The 23202-nt window shown below is 46.5% G+C and overlaps 1 protein-coding gene and 1 long non-coding RNA gene across 2 annotated transcripts in view; both read left to right on the forward strand.

Moving 5' to 3' along the window:
* LOC147098634 (uncharacterized) overlaps positions 1-23202 on the forward strand; it is a 679602-nt gene that overhangs the window by 19314 nt on the left and 637086 nt on the right. The window lies entirely within an intron of this gene.
* On the forward strand, positions 10-22658 carry LOC147098635 (zinc finger SWIM domain-containing protein 8-like). Its single transcript, XM_085970596.1, has 6 exons — positions 10-501; positions 4203-4380; positions 13886-14077; positions 15520-15642; positions 18466-18644; positions 21463-22658. Exons 1-6 carry the CDS (start codon positions 13-15, stop codon positions 21667-21669), a joined length of 1368 nt encoding a protein of 455 aa, XP_085826722.1. The 5' UTR covers positions 10-12; the 3' UTR covers positions 21670-22658.

A 23202-nucleotide genomic window follows, 5' to 3' on the forward strand; every position in this document is an offset into this window, starting at 1 on the left:
TAGGATAACACCATGTTGGAGAAGGCTTGCATGGCGGTCGAGGAAGCTGCCAAAGGCGGTGGCGTTTATCCCGAGGTGCTGTTCGAGGTCGCTCACCAGTGGTACTGGCTTTACGAGCAAACAACGGGCGGCTCGCAGCAACAGCGGGAAATGTCGGCAATCGGCGGCCGCGGATCGCACGAGGCGGGCAGGGGAGCGGCGGAGCACCCGGCGTTAACCGAGGGCTCGGCCACGGTGACCGTGGCGGCCACGGTGACAGCGGCCGCCGTCATGCCGGTCATCACTGTCGGGTCCACCATGTACCAGCAGCACACCATAGCTGGGACAGCAATCGCGCATCCCCATGCACAGGTCTTTCCGACCAGCCCCGCCATAACTCACCCCTACACTACAATTCAAACTCATATACCGTCTGTCTGCAATGCTGCTTATCTTGGCCATCCGATACAACACGTCCCTCGACCTGCAATCTTTCCTGTTACTGGAGCTGCTTACCCACAGGTACTGCAAAACAGTCCGCGTCATGCCAGTGAGTCGGGGAGGGGGAGGTTTGTGTAACTGCACAGAGGTCAATAACCAGGGGGGGGCATAGACTGGGCACTAGAGAGGAGACAGAGGAGATATACCAGGGTGTTGCCAGGACTGGAGAATTTTAGCTATGAGGAAAGATTGGAGAGGCTGGGGTTGTTTTCTTTGGAACAGATGCGGCTGAGGGGAAACCTAATTGAGGTGTTAAAAAATTATGAGGGGCCTAGATAGAGTGGATAGGAAGGACCTATTTCCCTGAGCAGAGAGGTCAATAACCAGGGGGCAGAGATTTAAAGTAATTGGTAGAAGGATTAGAGGGGAGTTGAGGAGAACTTTTTTCACCCAGAGGGTGGTGGGGGTCTGGAACTCACTGCCTGAAAGGGTGGGAGAGGCAGAAACCCTCATCACATTTAAAAAGTACTTGGATATTCACTTGAAGTGCCGTAACCTACAGGGCTACGGACCAAGAGCTGGAAAGTGGGAATAGGCTGGAGAGCTCTTTGTCGGCCGGCACGGACACGATGGGCCGAATGGCCTCCTTCTGTGCCGTAAATTTCTATGATTCTATGAAATTTGGAACAAAAATGTATTTAAAATCCACAATCAGACTGCAGCATGAATACATACTGACGTAAGAAAACTACTCGGCACTTGGTCTAAGCGTTAAACAAAGCTTTAATCAACTGTTTTACAACATGGAGGTCTAGTTGTGTCCTTCACTAGTTCCTGTTAAGAATGTCCTGAGCAAGTTGGGCCCGTGCCCGAGTATTTATACTCTCCCTGGACAGCGCCACCCGTAGGTTGCTCAGTATTATTTCACAAGTCTTTCTTTCATGAATGACTGATTTATGTCACATATGTTTTGAAATGTACCGCATGTGTGCAGAATAATCCATAGAGAAATTACACTTCTGAAACCTTCTCCATTGGTTACGAGCTGGGAACGGAATTGCAGCTAAATGTGTCTGTGTTAAATATCTCCGTATGCTCTGCTCTTCCAACTCTGGGGTACTGCCCGTGCCCCATCAACCCCCTGCCCCCATCCTCTGCGTCACCATCAAGGCCGAGCCATTGGCCAGTCTGCCTCTTCGCTCTCGATATGATTCTCTCCCGAACTAGCTCCCTCCCGCCCCAGTTTGACTTCTCTTTGCCCACCACTCCAACCCTCCCCGAACCCTATCTCTTGGTCACCTCCAACTCCTGTTCGTCCAATGCCCCGTGAAGTGCCCTCGTTACCGTACATTGCTTGCGCCGCAGTTCTTTTGTCTGTTGACTGTAGTTATCCTTGGCCATAGAACGTTTTTGCATATTTTTTTGGGGCTGTTTCAAGCAGTTCTCCTTTCCACTTTTGCAGTCAGCCTCTGCTGTCCACACCACCCAAGTCTGTCGAGTGTTGAGATTGAGACAGACAGCAGAGAAACACAAATACGGAATCACCTGGGTCCGGAGTTTCCGCGAGGCTTGCGCTGGTTTTTTTTCCCGCCGCGTTATTCGAGCGGAATCGGCGCAACCCGTGCACAAGATGGCGGATTTTTAAACGCAGATTTACGTTCAGCGCCACTCGCGTTTCCGCCATCTTTTGCGCTGGTTTGTAAAACATTGCGCTCGGAGCCGGCCCCGCCCACAAACCTGGCCACGTCCCCCCGGATGAATTAATCACTGTGGCGAGTTTCCGCTAATCGCACTCGTTTGTGGGCCGCAGTGTCAGCCAGTGGCTCAGTGGGTAGCACCCTCGCCTCTGAGTCAGAAGGTTGTGGGTTCAAGTCCCACTCCAGGGACTTGAGCACACAATCCAGGCTGACACTCCCAGTGCAGTGCTGAGGGAGTGCTGCACTGTCAGAGGTGCCGTCTTTCGGATGAGACGTTAAACCGAGGCCCCGTCTGCTCTCTCGGGTGGACATAAAAGATCCCACGGCACTATTTCAAAGAAGAGCAGGGGAGTTCTCCCCAGTGTCCTGGCCAAGATTTATCCCTCAACCAACATCACTAAAAAACAGATTATCTGGTCATTATCACATTGCTGTTTGTGGGAGCTTGCTGTGTGCAATTTGGCTGCCGCGTTTCCTACATTACAACAGCGACTACACTTCAAAAAGTACTTCATTGGCTGTAAAGCGCTTTGGGACATCCGGTGTTCGTGAAAGGCGCTATAGAAATGGAAGTCTGTCTTTCGAGGAGGCTCTGAAAATTAAGCTGGAACTTTTGGATGGCAGGACACTAATCGGCACCTTTCTTTGGAATGTAATTTTGTAAATTTACTAAGAAACTGATGACTGTGCCCCAATATAACGAGCAAATGGTTCCGTATATTTTTTTTTTAAGTAGTTTTCAGTTACTTAAAATCGGATTCCTCACAGATTGGTGGATTGACACTATGATTTAAAGTGCTCATGTTTTTTTGCTAAACCCATTTTCGGCTGTACTAATGCAACTGCGCCTATTTACCACTCTTAAATATATCAAGGAATATTTTTTAAAGTAACATTTTTTCCTTTTTTTAAAATTAAAATTGTGCTGGTTCACGGCAGATTTTGGGGTTCGGCGATATGCAAATGAGTGTGAGGGTAAGGGGGGGAAAACCACTCTTCAAAACGCGTGCAATTTTGGGCGAGGTCTCCGCCCGCTTAGCCGATTGCGCCCAGAGCGGGAACGCTACACCTTGGCGTATAAATTGCTCGAGACTGGGGGAGGGACGGTAAAAATAAATAGCTCGGCTTTGTTGGTAACCCTCGCCCGTGTGCCAGTCGGTTTCGAGTTCAAAGCCCATTCCCGGGTGCGGTCGAGGCGGACGCTCCAGTGCAGCGCGGAGGGAGGTGGATGAGAAACGAAATCAAAAGCCTTTTCCTGCTGTCTGGGTGGACTATTTGAAGAGAAGCGGTTGTGTCCTGGCCAATGTTGCTCCCCTCAACCAATATCATTTTTGGGTCAAAAATAAATTCCGATTTGCCAGATGTTTCTTGTGTTGTCTGATTATTATTGGGGGTGGGTGGTGGGGGAGGGGGGCATGGCCAGAGGGCCAAACTAGTTAAACGCAAATATTTGGTGTGGTGTCAGGAAGGAAAGTTTGACCAACGTATGGAATGGACTCCAGTGAAGAGGAAAAAAAAACCTAGAACCATTGAAGAAAGCATTAAGAAGGATGCTTGGCAGGAACAGAGAGAGAGTCCAACAGTTTCAATGAGCTATGAAGGGCTGCCTTCTAGGGGGCACAGTTTCAGGATAAGGGGTCGCCTATTTAAGACGGAGATGAGGAGGAATTTCTTCTCTCGGGAGGGCCATGAATCTTTGGAATCCTCTACCCCAGAGAGCCGCGGAGGCTGAGTCGTTGGATATATTCAAGGCGGAGATAGACAGATATTTGAGCTACAGGGGAGTCGAGGGTTATGGGGATCGGGCGGGGAAGTGGAGTTGAGGCCAAGATCAGATCAGCCATGATCTTATTGAATGGCGGAGCAGGCGCGAGGGGCCGAATGGCCGACTCCTGCTCCTATTTCTTGTGTATCTACCTTGCGATCTTGATTAATTAAAGAAGTAAATGAGAAAGATCCTGAATATCGAGATGTTAGACGGTAACACAATTGGGGCCACAGAAGGTTTACTAATTGAACTGAAAACTTGCTAGTAATAAATCATAGTAGGAGGTGCACTTATTTACTGGTCTCTAATCTGTTTAGGGCATACATCCGGCATTCATTGGAGCTCAGTATCCTTATACAGTTGCAACCACAACCCATCCAGCCATGGCCGCTCCACCAGTGACCTTCGCAGGTGTTCCTGTGTCCCCTATGACGCCAATGGCCGTGCACCCCTTCCAGTCTGACCCCAGCCTGCCTCTGACATCAACTGTAGCAGGTACGTGAGATCTTTTAATTCTTGGACCAAGGTTTTATTTTATTCATTCATATAGGGGATGTGGGCGTCACTTGGCAAGGCCAGCATTTATTACCCATCCCTAATTTACCCTCGAGAAGGTGGTGGTGAGCCGCCTTCTTGGAAACAACTGAGTGGCTTGTTAGGTCACTTCAGAGGGCAGTTAAGAGTCAACCACATTGCTGTGGGTCTGGAGTCACATATCGGCCAGACCGGGTAAGGGCGGCAGATTTCCTTCCCTAAAGGACATTAGTGAACCAGATGGGTTTTTACGACAATCCAATAGTTTCATGGTCACCAGTATTGATACTAGCTTTTATTTGCCCATCCCTAATTGCCCTTGCAAAGGTGGTGGTGAGCCGCCTTCTTGGAAACAACTGAGTGGCTTGTTAGGTCACTTCAGAGGGCAGTTAAGAGTCAACCACTTCACTGTGGGTCTGGAGTCGCATATCGGCCAGATCGGGTAAGTGCGGCAGATTCCCTTCCCTAAAGGACACTAGTGAGCCAGATGGGTTTTTACGACAATCCTGGCCACTATTACTGACATTAGATTTTTAATTAACTGAACTTAAATTCCCCAGCCAGTGGTGGGATTTGAACTCATGTCTCCGGATCATTCGTCCAGTCCCCTGGATCACTAATCCAGTAACATAACCATTATGCTACTGTACCCGGTAAACACTGAAGAAGTAGTTGTGGGGAGCACATCAGTAAAACTGACACTGGTGTAAGCTTGCAAGTCTGTGGCAAGTGCGCCCTCTGATGACTGAGTGTGGAACAGTCACCGATGGAGCAGTACTTGGTGTCTCACTGTACAGAGCTGAAAAGCACCATCTGCAACCACATTCAGGTTAAGACCAGCCTCGTGTGGAGGGAAGAGGTGTCGAGGGCAAATATTTGTAAGTTGCTAAAGTTTTGCCTCTGATAAATTTTAAGAAAAAAAAATTCATTAAAAAAAAGTGTCTCCATTTAGCTATATGATTGGACTAGTTAGAACATAAGAACATAAGAAATAGGAGCAGGAGTAGGCCAATCGGCCCCTCGAGCCTGCTCCGCCATTCAATAAGATCATGGCTGATCTGATCCTAACCGCCAATCTACTATCACTGAACCATCTCCTGAATCTAACAGAATTAGACACACGAAATAGGAGCAGGATCAGGCTACATGGCCCCTGGGCCCACTCCGCTACCCACAGGGCCATGACCGATCCGAACCTAGACTCATGTCCAAATTCCTGCCCGCTCCCCGTAACCCTTAATTCCCTTTACTTCTAGGAAACTGTCTATTTCTGTTTTAAATTTATGTAATGATGTAGCTTCTACAGCTTTTTGGGGCAGCATATTCCATGGACCTACCACCCTCTGAGTGAAGTAGTTCCTCCTCATCTCAGTTTTGAAAGAGCAGCCCCTTATTCTAAGACTATGCCCCCTAGTTCTAGTTTCACCCATCATCGGGAACATCCTCCCCGCATCCACCCGATCCAACCCCTTCACAATCTTATATGTTTCAATAAGATCGCCTCTCATTCTTCTGAACTCCAATGAGTAGAGTCCCAATCTACTCAACCTCTCCTCATATGTCCATCCCCTCATCCCCGGGATTAACCGAGTGAACCTTCTTTGTACTGACTCGCGAGCAAGTATGTCTTTTCTTAAGTATGGACACCAAAACTGTATGCAGTATTCCAGGTGCGGTCTCACCAATACCTTGTACAACTGAAGCAATACCTCCCTATTTTTATATTCTATCCCCCTAGCAATGAAAGCCAACATTCCATTGGCCTTCTTAATCACTTGCTGCACCTGCATACTAACCTTTTGAATTTCGTGCACCAGGACCCCCAGATTCCTTTATACTTCAGTACTTTCCAGTTTCTTGCCATTAAGATAATAACTTGCTCTATGATTTTTCCTGCCAAAGTGCATAACCTCACACTTTCCAGTATTGTATTCCATCTGCCAAATCTCTGCCCACTTACTTAGCCTGTCTATGTCCCCTTGCAGGTTTTTTATGTCCTCCACACTCAGTACTTTCCCTCCCATCTTAGTATCATCTGCAAACTTTGATATGTTACACTCGGTCCCCTCCTCCAAATCGTTAATATAGATTGTAAAGAGTTGGGGACCCAGCACTGACCCCTGTGGAACACCACTAGTTACTGATTGCCAGTCTGAGAATGAACCATTTATCCCAACTCCCTGCTTTCTGTTAGATAGCCAATCCTCTATCCATGCCAGAATATTACCCCTAATCCCGTGATTTTTTATCTTAAGCAATAATCTTTTGTGTGGCACCTTGTCAAATGCCTTTTGGAAGTCTAAATACACTACGTCCACTGGTTCCCCTTTATCCACCCTATATGTTACTTCCTCAAAGAACTCCAGCAAATTTGTCAAACATGACTTCCCCTTCATAAAACCATGCTGACTTTGTCCTATTAAATTATGATTATCCAAATGTCCTGTTACTGTCTCCTTAATAATGGACTCCAATATTTTACCTACCACAGATGTTAGGCTAACCGGTCTATAGTTTCCAGCCTTCTGTCTACTGCCCTTTTTAAATAAGGGCGTTACATTAGCAGTTTTCCAGTCTGCCGGGACCTTTGCTGATTCCAGGGAGTTTTGGAAAATTATTACCAATGCATCCACAATCCCTACCGCCACTTCCCTCAAGACCCTAGGATGTAAGCCATCAGGTCAGCAATTGAAGAATAGAATGAAGCGTAAATTCGAACACAAAGCAATTCTGCTGCTCGGTGTTTTGCAGGCAAAGTCTCCCATTGTAGAGTGGACCAAATTAATGCTTTGTTTGATTATCTTTGAGTGTGGTTATAGTGGGGAATATTGAACTAACAAGTGATTCTTGGCAGAGAGGTCAATAACCAGGGGGCATAGATTTAAAGTAATTGGTAGAAGGATTAGAGGTGGAGTTGAGAACCTTTTTCACCCAGAGGGTGCTGGGGGTCTGGAACTCACTGCCTGAAAGGGTGGGAGAGGCAGAAACCAGCATCACATTTAAAAAGTACTTGGATATGCACTCGAAGTGCCGTAACCTACAGGGCTACGGACCAAGAGCTGGAAAGTGGGATTAGACTGGAGAGCTCTTTTTCGGCCAGCACGGACATGATGGGCCGAATGGCCTCCTCCTGTGCCGTAAATTTCTATGATTCTAATAATAACTAGTTGTTGGTGTCTGGCTGTTTTGATTGCCTGTTGCTGGGCTTTGGTTGGAGCATAACCCCTTCAGTACTGGACTTCCCATTACCCCCTCCCCGCCACTCGATCTGTCGAGTCGTGAGTGCGCAGCCGTGAGAAAACGGCCAACCCCGGATCGAACCTGCCACAAATTTTGAAGTCTGAAATTCTGCCCTAATGCTCAATGAGCAAATCTGCAGAGTATCAAAACAAACCTGCACTCCATACTATAGCAAAATACTGCGGATGCTGGAAATCCGAAATAACAACAGAAAACACTGGAAACACTCAGCAGGCCAGGCAGCATCCGTGGAGAGAGAAATAGAGTCAACGTTTCAGGTTTGTGACCCTTCGTCAGAACTGGCGCCTTATCTGAGGAAGGATGTTCTTGCCATGGAGGGAGTGCAGCGAAGCTTCACCAGACTGATACCTGGGATGGCAGGAATGACGTATGAGGAGAGATTGGGTCGATTGGGCTTATACTCGCTGGAGTTTAGAAGAATGAGAGGGGATCTCATTGAAACTTAATAAAATTCTAACAGGACTAGACAGACTAGATGCAGGAAGGATGTTCCCGATGGCGGGGGAGTCCAGAACCAGGGGTCACAGTCTAAGGATAAGGGGTAAGCCATTTAGGACAGGGATGAGGAGGAATTTCTTCACCCAGAGAGTGGTGAACCTGTGGAATTCTCTACCACAGAAGGCAGTTGAGGCCAATTCATTAAATATATTCAAGAAGGAGTTAGATATATTTCTTAAGGCTAAAGGGATCAAGGGATATGGGGAGAAGGCAGGGACAGGGTACTGAGTTTGGATGATCAGCCATGGTCTCATTAAATGGCAGAGCAGGCTCGAGGGGCCGAATGGCCTACTCCTGCTCTCCTATCTTCTATGTTTCTATTTCTGCACTCCATACGAATTGACTCAGTCTGCACCGTAGTCCCACCCATTCTCCCAGTGATAATTGAACCATTGTGCAATGTGTTTGACATGAAGGTTGGGCCAACGTTTGACACTGTGCAGGGAACCATGTCTCACCCAAATGGGCTCTCCGAGACTTCCCTGCCATTGGTGTAAAAATCCTCTCGTACTCCGTCTCTCGGCATAATAGAGAGTCAAATAACCAGCCTTAAAATAAAATATTTCATGGTTTTTAAAAAAAACTTCTTGCCCACTTTCCCCTGAGCCCCCACCCCGTGCCCTTTTTCCCTTGATCCCCCCGCGCCCGTTACCCCCAGACGCGCCAGTTTTCCCCGGACCTGCGCCAGTTGTCGCCCAGTCCCCACGCCCCTGAAGGCACTGTCCCTGGTCACCTGACCCAATTGGCCATTATTGAGGTGTGACCCTTGGCCCACAGAGGGCATCGCAGGTTATCCTGTCCTTGCCCGCCATCCTCTTCCCGCAGGGTCTGCTGAACAATGCTAGGAATTGGGAGGTGGCGATTTTCCCTGTCGCTCACCAAGGCTTCGGCCAGTTGGCAGCTTCCCTGCTGTCTCGCTGGCCGGGGGTTTAGCTGCTGAACACAAACCAAGCATCAAACCCTGGTCTGTCTGGCTCAGTGACCCGCTGCGCAAGCTCGCTGTCAGTGGAGCACAGTACTTCCTCGGCTAACAGGGCATTGTGAATAATGGGGTCTTAGTCAGTGCACGGGTCTAACAACAACAACTTGTATTTATATAGCGCCTTTAATGTAGTAAAACGTCCCAAGGCGCTGCACAGGAGTATTTTAAGAAAATTTTTTTGACATCGAGCCACATAAGGGTAAATTAGGGCAGGCGACCAAAAGCTTGGTCGAAGAGGTAGGTTTTAAGGAGCGTCTTAAAGGAGGAGAGAGAGGTGGCGAGGCGGAGAGGTTTAGGCAGGGAATTCCAGAGCAACAGAAGGCGCGGCCACCAAAGGTTGAGTGATTATAATCAGGGATGCTCAAGAGGAGCTGGAGGAGATTACAGAGATAGGGAGGGGCGAGGCCACGGAGGGATTTGAAGACCAGGATGAGAATTTTGAAATCGAGGCGCTGCTTAACCGGGAGCCAATGTAGGTCAGCGAGCACAGGGGAGATGGGCGAACGGGACTTGGTGCGAGTTAGGACACGGGGAGTTTTGGATGACCTCAAGTTAACGTTGAAAAATAATAGTTAAGTGTAACATTATTATTGAAAGAACACCTTGTTTTTTGACCCAGCTTTTGGTCACCTGTCCCGATATCTCCTTATGTGGCTCGGTGTGAAACTTTGTTTGATAATCGCTCCTGTGAAGCGCCTTGGGACGTTCTACTGCATTAGTGGCGCTATATAAATTAAATTTGTTGGCAAAAAGCAATATAATTTAAAATTGGGAGATGGGAAATCACTACCTTTTATCTGCTGTCATAGTTAAAGATGGTTATCTGTTAAAATATAATTTTTTTTTAAAAACGAGTTTTATATTTATTATCTGTCCTTTCTTTAATCTGGGGCCGCAGTTATACTGATACTTTCGCAGTGCTGCCAAATGGATGCTGCCCCGCAGCATTATAAAGTTGGCAGTATAACTCGGGAGCCGGGTACAGTTTGGCTCCGGGATTCAGCCGGTGTAACTCTTTCACTCCCTCCCCCGCCCACCCCCCCCCAACCACCCCCCCCAACCACCTCCAGGAGGAGGCTGTTGGAAACAACATAGAAACATAGAAGATAGGAGCGGGAGTAGGCCATTCAGCCCTTCGAGCCTGCTCTGCCATTCAATAAGATCATGGCTGATCATCCAAACTCAGTACCCTGTCCCTGCTTTCTCCCCATATCCCTTGATCCCTTTAGCCTTAAGAAATATATCTAACTCCTTCTTGAATATATTTAATGAATTGGCCTCAACTGCCTTCTGTGGTAGAGAATTCCACAGGTTCACCACTCTCTGGGTGAAGAAATTCCTCCTCATCTCTGTCCTAAATGGCTAACCCCTTATCCTTAGACTGTGACCCCTGGTTCTGGACTCCCCCGCCATCGGGAACATGCTTCCTGCATCTAGTCTGTCTAGTCCTGTTAGAATTTTATAAGTTTCAATGAGATCCCCTCTCATTCTTCTAAACTCCAGCGAGTATAAGCCCAATCGACCCAATCTCTCCTCATACGTCATTCCTGCCATCCCAGGTATCAGTCTGGTGAATCTTCGCAGCACTGCAGTGCGGCGTGGAGCCGAATGTCACAAGGTCTCTCGGTCATCCCGGGCACTTAACAGTGGCAGGATTTAAGCATTTCAAAGTGTGCAAAGAGTCTCTCGCCCGAGCTCCCAATACGTTTGCAACTCTTTTGGTGGGGGGGGGGGGGGGGGCTGTTCAGGAGCTGAGGTCTGCAAGCGGTAGTCAGCAGAAAAGCCAGAGTGCTCGCCTCGCCGCGCTATATAAAACAGTGCCGCTTATAAATCAATACTGCAGCGACTGAGCTGAGATACCACAACCTAAATCGACAGATAAATATTGCAGTAATGATACAGGCATGATCTTTATGTTGACTGCTTCGCACAGATAAATTAGAATGGTGTCTCAGAAGGTCCGTCATTTTGCCAACATCTAGCTCAGGAACAGGCTGCTCCACTCTGGCTTTTAAAGTAATCTGTTCCCACATGGGTCCAGGGCTAATGGTTAACAACACCGTAGGCAGGACTCTGTGTAGTAACTACTACTGCAGGAGTGCTACAGAATCAATGTGTTTGCTTGATTTGTACAGCACCACTTAATAAATTTTAACAAGGATTCAAAAGCGATGTCGATTTTGAAGAGCATTCCAATTGGAAGAAGTATTTGCAATGGGGACCTCTTGCCCTGAGTTGCACCATTGCTGTTCAACACGCCATAGTTATGACTCTTTACTAAGCCTTAGGTTAAACTAAAGATGCTGCAACTCCTGGTGGTTGTGACGTTACTTAGCTGGCTCACACCAGTAATAAGCAAAATTATCATGGACTTTATAAAAAAAAAAAAAAAAACTTTGGGGACCTTTCTGCAAAACCAGTTCACGTACGTGAACGTTTCCAAACTTAGTGGGGTCGAGTTTCCGCTAGTTATATATCAGCGCAGTCCGGGTGGAATCGGCCGAACTGGCGCAAACGATCGGGGTATTTTAACTGTGCGTTCACGATCTTTAACGCTGGTTCAAAGTTCAATTCGCTCAGATCGGGTCCCGCCCACAAAACCGACTGCGCCCCAGAATGACATTGCGAGATTCCGCTGGTTTGGGAAGACTCTTCAAATTGCGCTCATTTTCTTAGGTTGCAAAGGCATGCTGTAAAAGTTTCTCATATGAAAAATATTTAATTTATTAAGAAACTGACTAGCGATGAACCTATTTAAATGGTTATAGTTTTTTTTTAAAGTGATCTTAAATCAGATTGCTCACAGGTGGAGGACAGGGACACCCTTATTAAAAAGGCTTATTTTTTGCTGGTAATCTCAGAGTCAGCTGTATTAATAAAACAGCAACAGTTTACCGCTCCTAAATACGTCGAGGAGTACTTTTTAATGGAAAGAAAAAAAAAGAACCAATTGCGTTCTATTACGCTGCCAGTTGGCGCTGGTTCATGGAAGATTTTACATTTGTGATTCTACAAATCAACTTTAGTGCAAGCCTGACTAAACCGGCGCAATTTCCTGATTGTGCACAAAGAGGAAACTCCAGCGATGGGGGGATTGCCCTATGAGGAGAGATTGAGTAGACTAGGCCTACATTCCCGAGAGTTTAGAAGAATGAGAGGTGATTTCATCAAAACAAACATAATTCTTACAGGGCTTGACAGGGTACATAGAAACATAGAAGATAGGAGCAGGAGTAGGCCATTCGGCCCCTCGAGCCTGCTCCGCCATTCAATGAGATCATGGCTGATCATCCAAATTCAGTACCCTGTCCCTGCCTTCTCCCCATATCCCTTGGTCCCTTTAGCCTTAAGAAATATATCTTAACTCCTTCTTGAATATATTGAATGAATTGGCCTCAACTGCCTTCTGCAGTAGAGAATTCCACAGGTTCACCACTCTCTGGATGAAGAAATTCCTCCTTATCCTTAGACTGTGACACCTGGTTCTGGACTCCCCGGCCATCGGGAACATCCTTCCTGCATCCAGTCTGTCCAGTCCTGTTAGAATTTTATAAGTTTCAATGAGATCCCCTCTCATTCTTCTAAACTCCAGCGAGTATAAGCCCAATCTCTCCTCATACGTCATTCCTGCCATCCCAGGTATCAGCCTGGTGAATCTTCGCTGCACTAGATGCAGGGAGGTGGTTTCCCCTTATCTGGGGAGTCTAGAACCAGGGGTCACAGTCTCAGAATAAGGGGTCGACCATTTAGGACTGAGATGAGGAGAAATTTCTTCACTCAGAGGGCGGTGAATCTTTGGAATTCTCTACCCCAGAGGGCTGTGGAGGCTCAGTGGTTGGGTATATTCAAGACAGAGATCGATAGATTTTTGAATATTAAGGGAATCGAGGGATATGGGGATAGTGCAGGAAAGTGGAGATGAGGTAGAAGATCAGCCATGATCTTATTGAATGGAGGTCCAAATGACTCCAGCTCCTATTTCTTATGCTCTTTTGTTTTCATCCACTATTCTTTGAGCTGAAGGTTGATCAGCTCTTACAGCTGCTTGAGAGTAGGACATGGAATAGTTCATCTATCCTTTTAGTAACCTAATCACTCAGTTGCTAAATGCCATTTGTAATCTTTATGAGCACCTAAACTGCTGAGAGAAATGTATACGTTGCACTGTATCTGACTGCAGAATGATACCTGGACTCCCAAGGGTTAAATTCCGAGTCGAGATTACTCTAGCTAGGGTTGTATTCCCTGGATTTTAGAAGGTTAAGGGGTGATCTGATCGAAGTTTTCAAGATAGTAACGGGAACCGATAGGGTAGATAGAGAGAAACTATTTCCGCTGGTTGGGGAGTCTATGATTAACGGATATAGCCTAAAAGCTAGAGCCAGACCTTTCAGGAGTGAAGTTAGGAAACCCTTCTACACAAAGGGTGGTAGAAGTCTGGAACTCTCTTCCGCAAACGGCAATTGATGCTGGGTCAATTGTTCATTTTAAATCAGAGACTGCTGGATTTTTGTTAACCAAAGGTATTAAGGGATGTGGGGCAAAGGCGGGTATATGGAGTTAGGCCACAGATCAGCCATGATCTCATTGAATGGTGGAACAGGCTCGAGGGGCTGAATGGCCTCCTCCTGTTCCTATGTTTTAACCGCTGACTCTCTCATTTTAAGAGTTATACCGGGTTACACGCTGAATACAGTGGTTAACGTTGGGTCTTTCTCTCTCCAGTTACCAGTGTGCAGGCTGGAACCACTTTCCAGGCTGGAACCACTTTCCAGGCTGTTCAAGGAGCATCAATGCCTAGCTTAACAACCCAAGGCCCCTCGATAGTAACCTCAACCTTCCCTACAGAAGATGAGCAGCACTCTCAACCACTCAGTCCTCAGGGATTGCACTACCTACATTCAGCTTACAGAGTTGGTAAGTGTACATTCAAATACTCCTACATTACGAGAAGCAGACTTCAGGACACCCTAAGGCGCTTTACAGCCAATGAAGTACTTTTTTGAAGTGTAGTCACTGTTGTAATGTAGGAAACCGCAACAAGCTCCCATAAACAGCAATGTGATAACGACCAGATAATTCATTTTTAGTGATGTTGATTGAGGGATAAATATTGGCCCCAGGACACTGGGGATAACGCCCCTGCTCTTCCTCGAAATAGTGCCCTGGGATCTTTTACATCCACCTGAGAGGGCAGACGGGGCCTCGGTTTAACGTCTCATTTGAAAGACGGCACCTCTGACAGTACAGCACTCCCTCAGTGCGGCACTGGGAGCGACAGCCTAGATTTTTGTGCCCAAGTCTCTGGAGTGGGACTTGAACCCACAACCTTCTGACTGTGAGGCGCGAGAGTGCCGCCCACTGAGCCACGACTGACTTCAGGAGAAATGTCTTTACCCAGAGAGTGGTTAGAATGTGGAACTCGCTACCACAGGGAGTGGTTGCGGCGAACAGCAGAGATGCCTTTAAGAGGAAGCTGGTGAGGGAGAAATGAATAGAAGGGTATGTGCCGATAGGGTGAGATGAAGGTAGGGTGGGAGGAGGCTGGTGTGGAGCATAAACACTGGCACGGACCAGTTGGGCTGACAGGCCTGTTTCTGTGCTGTAAAGATTAACCCATGTAGAATTGGGCTAGATTCCTGGGCTGCATGTGATCCACAAGTTGTAGTGTGGACACTACTGCTGTAGATCAGGCTAGTTTGGTGGAACACTAACATAACAACAGAAAATGCTGGAAAAACTCAGCAGGCCAGGCAACATCTGTGGAGAGAAATTAGAGTCAACGTTTCAGGTGAACCCTTTGTCAAGACGAAAGAAGCACAGGGAATGAAATAGATTAAGAGGCCAGGCTGGGAGAGAACAAAAGAGAAGAGGTATTCAAAACCAGACGAGATGGTGATAGGACTAGTGGAGACAAAAGACGGCTCTAGATTAGGTGTGAAATGCGCTGCCATGTGGGAGAGAGAAAACAAAAGAAAGGGGGGGGGGAAGGGCCAAAACAATGGTGTGGATAAAAAATATAAGTAAAAATCTAATAGGGGCCGAGGTTATGATCTGAAATTGTTGAACTCGATATTGAGTCCGGAAGGCTGTAAAGTGCCTAATCGGAAGATGAACACTAGTTTGGGCAATGCTAGTGAACTAGTCACCAGCACTGAAGGCCTCAATGTTCTCCCCCACTTTGTAATGGCCTCACAATTGGCGGTCAGATTGCACCACACTCTGAATTCATCCCTGTTTTCACATGAGCTTTTCACACAGTTACCGTTTTAAAATTTATTTTTTTCTTTATAAAAAAAAAAAAAAATGACTCTATTGTACGATGCTGGTTCTGAAGCTGCTGTGTTTGTTCTTCGCAGGAATGTTGGCTTTGGAAATGCTCGGCAGGAGAGCTCATAATGATCACCCGAACAATTACTTCTCTCGAAGCCCACCTTACACCGAGGATGTGAAATGGCTTTTAGGATTGGCAACAAGGTTGGGTAAGGAGAATTTTTGAAACAAATCTGATCATCCTATAATTTGGAAAATACAAAACAGATACAAGCAATTACAGGGTTTGGGGCTGGAAGTTCAAAAGCATCAAATTAAAACTAACCCATTAGGTACAATGAAATGAACAGCCAGTTATAATTTTTTTTGCTGGCCGAGGACATCAGGAGAACTCCCTGCTCCTCATAGAAGCTGTACATAGAAGATAGGAGCAGGAGTAGGCCATTCGGCCCCTCGAGCCCGCTCCGCCATTCAATATGATCGTCCCTGCTTTCTCCCCATATCCCTCAATCCCTTTAGCCTCAAGAAATATATCCAACTCCTTCTTGAATATATTTAATGAATTGGCCTCAACTGCCTTCTGTGGCAGAAAATTCCACAGGTTCACCACTCTCTGGGTGAAGAAATTCCTCCTCATCTCAGTCCTAAATGGCTTACCCCTTATCCTTAGACTCCTGGTTCTGGACTCCCCCGCCATCGGGAACATCCTTCCTGCATCTAGTCTGTCTAGTCCTGTTAAAATTTTATAAGTTTTGCGATGAAAAAGAATTGGCGAGGGATCTTGTCTCTCCACCTGGGAGGGCAGACATCTCGTCTGTTTAACGTCTCGTGTGAAAGATGGCCCCTCTGACAATGCAGCACTCCCCTCAGTTCTGAGGCGGAATGTCGGCCTTGATGAAGTGCTCAGGACCAGGTGTGAAGTTTGAACCCCACGAACCTTATGACTGAGGCGAGAGTGCGACCAACTGAGTCAAACCGACACTTAAGTGTGTCTCAAATGTATAAATGTTCCGGTATTACCCATGGGTCCAGACTAGTCTATCCAGCGCCAGTGCAAAAGGTAATCGGATTGTACTTTTTTTGCTCGGTGCCTGGTATAACTTTGTGTTGTCTAAATGATTTGCGTGGTATAAATAGTGATAGCTGTGATGTTCGGCATGTATTTAAAAATAATTGCCACACTCTGTTCATATATTCAGCATCTATAAGGATTTGTTTGGACTGTGATGGTTATTATGGAGGTCTGTTATGCAAAGTTGTGAGTTACTCTCCTCACTGACCTGACCCTCTACACAACCACCATGGCCCACACATTAGGTTTTGCCAGCTTGAAGTTCTGCATCACTGGGTAAATTCAACTTGCTTCTTCATCTTTCTTCCTGCATATACCGGCTGCTTGCCCCCAACCTCCCCCTACCCTCTCTGTTCACCCCAAGGCATCTTCTGTAGGCCCATGTCATGCTGAGTGGGCTTGGGTACCGTTCACCCGTTCCCCCCACAGTGAATTTGCCACTCGACTTGGCATAGGTTACCGATTTAGTCGCAAGGTGGGGCAAGTATTGTGCCCCCTATACTGAGCTACCACAACAGCAGGGCGTTGGGGACAGAGCAGGGGAGCGGGACCAATTGGATAGCTCTTTCAAAGAACTGGCACAGGCAGGATGGGCTGAATGGCCAGTTTTACTAGGGCTCCTTGATGCCACACTCGGTCAAATGCTGCCTTGATGTCAAGGGCAGTCACTCTCACCTCACCTCTAGAATTCAGCTCCTTTGTCCATGTTTGGACCAAGGCTGCAATGAGTTCGGGAGCCGAGTGGCCTTGGCGGAACCCAAACTGGGCATCAGTGAGCAGGTTATTGGTAAGTGCCGCTTGATAACACTGTCGATGACACCTTCCATCACTTTGCTGATGATTGAGAGTAGACTGATGGGGAGGTAATTGGCCAGATTGGATTTGTCCTGCTTTTTGTAGACAGGACATACCTGGGCAGCTTTCCACATTGTCGGGGTAGATGCCAGTGTTATAGCTGCACTGGAACAGCTTGGCTAGAGGCGCGCGAGGCTAGTTCTGGAGCACAAGTCTTCAGTACGACAGCTGGGATGTTGTCGGGGCCCATAGCCTTTGCTGTATCCAGTGCGCTCAGCCGTTTCTTGATAGTGACATGGGTGCAGGGTTTGAAAGATGCCCTCTTGGGAAGAAGCTCAGTGCAGAATAAAATCCCCAAAGTAGTTTGAAAAGCAATTTTGGGTAGATGGTTCCAACTGTGCTTTCTACAAGGCAGACCTGCAGCACTTGATTGGCGGGAGAATTTTTCACAGTAATTACCTGATAACTTTGTCTTGTTGGTTCCATTGTGTTGAACAAAGATGATTTTACATATATCCCGTAAGCTAGTTTTGCACATAGATAGCCCTGACCGTTTGATATATAACAAATGAATCTCATTGTAGATTGGGAAGCTGCAGAACATTACTGGGACAAGTGTAGATAGAAACAGAAGATAGGAGCAGGAGTAGGCCATTCGGCCCCTCGAGCCTGTTCTGCCATTTAATGAGATCATGGCTGATCATCCAAACTCAGTACCCTGTCCCTGCCTTCTCCCCATATCCCTTTAGCCTTAAGAAATATATCCAACTCCTTCTTGAATATATTTAATGAATTGGCCTCAACTGTCTTCTGTGGTAGAGAATTCCACAGGTTCACCACTCTCTGGGTGAAGAAATTCCTCCTCATCTCAGTCCTAAATGGCTGACCCCTGGTTCTGGACTCCCCCGCCATCGGGAACAGCCTTCCTGCATCTAGTCTGTCTAGTCCTGTTAGAATTTTATAAGTTTCAATGAGATCACCTCTCATTCTTCTAAACTCCAGCGAGTACAAGCCCAATTGACCCAATCGCTCCTCATACGTCATTCCTGCCATCCCAGGCCCTGCTGGCCAGTCTAGATGTTGACTTTCTTTTGCCACGCCAGAGAGTGCGCGTTGCTGCCAGTTGAGAATTTTGAGGAATGTTCTTTGTCTCTCGTGCCACCAGGTGTGAACTATGTCTATCAGTTCTGCATGGGTGCAGCCAAAGGAGTCCTGAGTCCCTTTGTACTGCAGGAGATAATCATGGAGGCCCTGCAACGCCTTAACCCTGCGCATGTCCATGCTCACCTTCGAACCCCGGCGTTCCACCAACTTGTTCAGAGATGCCAGCAAGCATATATGCAGGTAAAAATTCAAACAAACCAAATGAGTAACCTTTCATGAATAAAGATGTATTTTACTAGCTCTTGCACCTGGGGAGTTGAGACCCAAGTGTAGTTTTCAGATAAAGTGGGGTTAAGAGTGCGCAAGGTTTTTTTTTTGGACCAGGGCATGCAAGTCCTCATTTTTATAGGATACTTGGAACTTTCTCTTATAGTTAAATAGCAAAAATGTTTAAGCTGGTTGGGAACTACAGGAAACTTTGTGCTATCCGGCACCGACGGGACTGAGCTGTTGCCGTCCCATCAAAACTGCCGGACAAACCAGCACTAATGTTGAAACATAGAGATTTTGAGCTCCGTATCTGGCAACAAACCCTGTTGCTTAGCTTCTAAACAGTCGGTCGTACCTTGCCAGCGTCTCTGTAGCTTAGCAACAGCTTCAGCGAGACCTTGCAGAGCCTGACTGGTGAAAAAAAACCTAACGAAACGGCTCCTGATTTTTGCCGGTGCCTCGAGCATTCCGGACAGTTAACCTCCGGATAAACCAAAGTTTCCTGTAGATTTAGTTGGGAGCATTGGAAGTTCCTCTAGTTCAGGCTGAGGAGATGCGGAGCTGAGATTCTACAGTGCCACCAATGGCAGGAGGCTGTAATTACAGCCTGACCAGTTTGCACTGGCAGGTTCCCTTTCAAAACGTGGACACAGTCGTTGATGATGGAATAAAAGCTGACGGAAGTGTGACAAAAAAACGTGACGACAGACGGTTTTGTAGGTGGTAGGTGTGCACGGATGTGAGTTCTTAAAGAACAACATACCTCTGAATCAACCGGCAATGGGGTATCTGGCAACTCTACGATATGTTTTTTAACAAATAGGGGGTGTTATCCACACAGTGCGAGGGGGGGGAAAGTGTTAGTGAGTAATTGTGAACGTGTGTGTTAACAAATGCGGACTTGCAGAAATTGTAAGATCTTTAAATAACGTAATCATTTACAAGCAGCTGAGATTGCACAGAAATTGAAGTAAGTCTGTGCTTGGATTTATAGAAACTTACAACACAGAAGGAGGCCATTCGGCCCGTCGTGCCTGCTCTTTGAAAGAGCAGTCGCGCACCCCCCCCCCCCCGCCCTTTTCTCCATAACCCTGTAAGTTGCTCATCCTCGCGTCCCTGTCCGACTCTGTCTTAAAATCATTGATGGAATCTGTTTCCACCACCTTTTCAGACCGAGCGTTCCCCATCCCAACACCCCGAGTATGTAATCCGTAAAAAACCAGTCCGTAACCGTGTGTACACCTCGCTCACCTCACCCTGACGAGATTGAACTCCAGAACAGCCTCTGGCGTCCCACGCTATATGAATGGAATTCGACTTCTCCTGTTACTGTTCTGGTGAATGGCAGCCCCTTGCCTATATCACTGGCTTTCAGTGCTTATATAAAAAAAAACGAGCAAAGTGCACTTCAAAAGTACTGTGGAATCCCATATAATGGGAAAAGGAATCTATCTTCTCTGGTCAGTGTTCAGGTGACACTGTGTAGGTTAGCTAGATGATGCTTGCTGTTTTACTTGTTCTTTTGCCAGTGGCTGCCTGCAGACATTAGCAAACCTCTTCTCACCATTATAGTGACCTTGTTCAAACTATATGTATATATATTTTTTAGCTATACAGTCTGCTCTTAATTCAAATTCTAGGATAACTCATAATTTTAGTACATGAAATGATTTTTGAATTAGCGGGAGCAATGCGCCCCCTAATTATTTTGGGGGGCGCCTGGCCCCTTTGCAGTTCCACACATGCGTGAAACTGTAAACATTGGGCTGCGTATCGGCGCAGCTTAGAGGGAACATAGATCAGGGAGTAGCATTAAAATAACCGGCAGGACTCTCATTTAGGATAAAAGAACCAGAGGGGGGAAGATGAGCAGAAATTGTTTTTACGCAGCGAGTTGTTGTGATAGAAACATAGAAGATAGGAGCAGGAGTAGGCCATTCGGCCCCTCGAGCCTGCTCCGCCATTCAGTGCGATCATGGCTGATCATCCAAACTCAGTACCCGGTCCCTGCCTTCTCCCCATATCCCTTGAGCCTTAAGAAATATATCCAACTCCTTCTTGAATATATTTAATGAATTGGCCTCACCTGCCTTCTGTGGTAGAGAATTCCACAGGTTCACCACTCTCTGGGTGAAGAAATTCCTCCTCATCTCTGTCCTAAATGGCTTACCCCTTATCCTTAGACTGTGACCCCTGGTTCTGGACTCCCCCGCCATTGGGAACATCCTTCCTGCATCTAGTCTGTCTAGTCCTGTTAGAATTTTATAAGTTTCAATGAGATCCCCTCTCATTCTTCTAAACTCCAGCGAGTATAAGCCCAATCGACCTCCTCATACGTCATTCCTGCCATCCCAGGTATCAGTCTGGTGAACCTTCGCTGCACTCTCTCCACCGCAAGAACATCCTTCCTCAGATAAGGCGACCAAAACTGCACACAATATTCAAGGTGTGGTCTCACCAAGGCCCTGTACAACTGCAGCAAGACATCCTTGCTCCTGTACTCTCGAATGCGCTGCCTGAAGGGGCGGTGGAAGCAGATTCAATAGTAACTTTCAAAAGGGAGTTGAATAAATCTTTGGAAAAGAAAAATTTGCAAGGCTATGGTGAGACTAATTGGATCGCTCTTTCAAACACAGGCGCGACGGGCCGAATGGCCTCCTTTCTGTGCTGTATGTTTAGTGCTTTCCAGAAAGTCCATTCACTGGCTGGTATTTTTTCCATATCTGTTGTATTTTGCATATGGATTTTTTTTTTTGAAGCCTCTGCCTAATCCCCCCTCTCTTCACAGTGCATCCAGTACCGACTGTACCACATCGCGCCAGCGGATTACGACGACTTCGTGAACATCATCCGCAGCGCGCGGTGCGCGTTCTGCTTAACGCCAGTTGGAATGATGCAGTTCAACGAAATACTTCAGAATTTAAAACGCGCAAAGGGTCAAACTAAGGACTTGTGGCAAAGAATCTCATTGGAAATGGCGACCTTTACTCCTTGATGTCTGTTGGTTTGTGCGGATTTAGGTTTAATATTTTCCCCCCTCCTTTTTAAACCACTGATCTTGTACTTTCTACTGCTACATTCCTCTTTAAACTAAGGTTTTAAATGTCAGGACGCCACCAGAAGGTTCATTTTTGCTGGCAGTATGAATTGTGACCTGACGCCAGATTTCGCGAGCACCTTTTCCCGCCCCCCCCCGACCCACCCAAAAAAAACCTTTTTGTATGAGGTAGTTATTATTCATGTACATGTCTTTAACTGTGTGTTTATAAAAAAAAAAAGCGTGCTACAAGATACAGTAGGACTGGGTAAACTGGTCCCCGTTAGAGCTAGACTGTGGTGGACGGACAAGTTCAACTGGGGATGGGCGACGGGCGACACACCCCAGCTGCTCTCGGTCTCCTCTCGCTCTGGAACGGGTCCAAACAAACACAGCATCCACCCTGTATCGATTGTGGTTTTTATTTATCTGGGGGGGGGGGTTTGTTGTTTTTTTTGCCTTCGTTTCTCCAATATTAATGTTTTTTCATACTTAAAGGGTTTTCAATTGTTTAAAAAAAAAATTATATATTCAGATTCCAGCGACACCGTGAACTGGGATAGTTAAAGCTTTGACACATTTTTCAGTGTTACAGGTCAGCTTAAAGTGCAAGATGTAGGTTGCTGCACTGACGCCCCCCGCCCTCCCCTACCCTGTGTTCCTGTCTTCATGTAATCTGTTAATATTTTTTTTTAAATCTGTTCTTTTTATGTCCAGTCCACATCTTTTCTTTCCTGTGAAGGCTACAACAGTACTGTCTGTGGTAGGAAAACTTGCATGAACGTTTTGTGTGGCTAGGTTTTTTTGTTGACGACAAAAAAAAAAACTTTATTATTCAACCATTCTGTGCTGTGTTGAATACATACACAATTATTTTTGATTAAAGTACACAACAAAATACTCTGCTCGTAAAAGGCCCTATATTAAATGCTTGGCTTTGGAATGGAGATACTGAGATTGAATTTACTGATAACAGATCAAGGAAGTTAATTATCTTGCCGTTGATTTTGGCTTTTTTTTTTTGGTTTTACTTCACAGTTGAGTGAGGAATTCCAGGCACATGTCTGATTATGTTAGGCTGGGTAGTTTTTGTACAGCATATATATATGTATACAGAGCTCGAGTCGCCCAGCCAATGCAGAGAGAGTTTAAGGCCTTGCAAAGTACATCACAATCAACCACAAAATGTACACCAAAAAAACTCAATCCACTGGATGTTGCATCTCAGAAAATTATGTTCAGCCTCTTGAGAGTAAAATTCTCCAATAACATCATTCAATGTGAATGACACAATAGGTGAGACGTACTGTGAGATGAAACGAGAAGGGGCTCGCTACACATTCTTCTGCGAGAGACAAACGAACGAAAGCTGAAATCCTCACCTTAACCCATTTTTTAAAACTGTGTGGTTGCCTCTTAAAATGTAGTAACTTTAGGAACCGGAGTAGCTCTCGAACAGTACACTGGTAGAAAGGTGACACTTTACACTAA

Source organism: Somniosus microcephalus, chromosome 29, assembly GCF_052327205.1.
Source record: "Somniosus microcephalus isolate GS21.2 chromosome 29, FLI_Smic_1.0, whole genome shotgun sequence".
NCBI classification, from domain to species: domain Eukaryota; kingdom Metazoa; phylum Chordata; class Chondrichthyes; order Squaliformes; family Somniosidae; genus Somniosus; species Somniosus microcephalus.

What these genes read in the sequence shown, in the direction of transcription:
- LOC147098635 (XM_085970596.1), top strand. Translation starts at nt 13, where the DNA reads ATGTTGGAGAAGGCTTGCATGGCGGTCGAGGAAGCTGCCAAAGGCGGT. An exon ending in CTGGAGCTGCTTACCCACAG is followed by an intron (nt 502 to 4,202) that starts GTACTGCAAAAC and finishes TAATCTGTTTAG; the next exon opens with GGCATACATCCGGCATTCAT. An exon ending in AGGATTGGCAACAAGGTTGG is followed by an intron (nt 15,643 to 18,465) that starts GTAAGGAGAATT and finishes TCGTGCCACCAG; the next exon opens with GTGTGAACTATGTCTATCAG.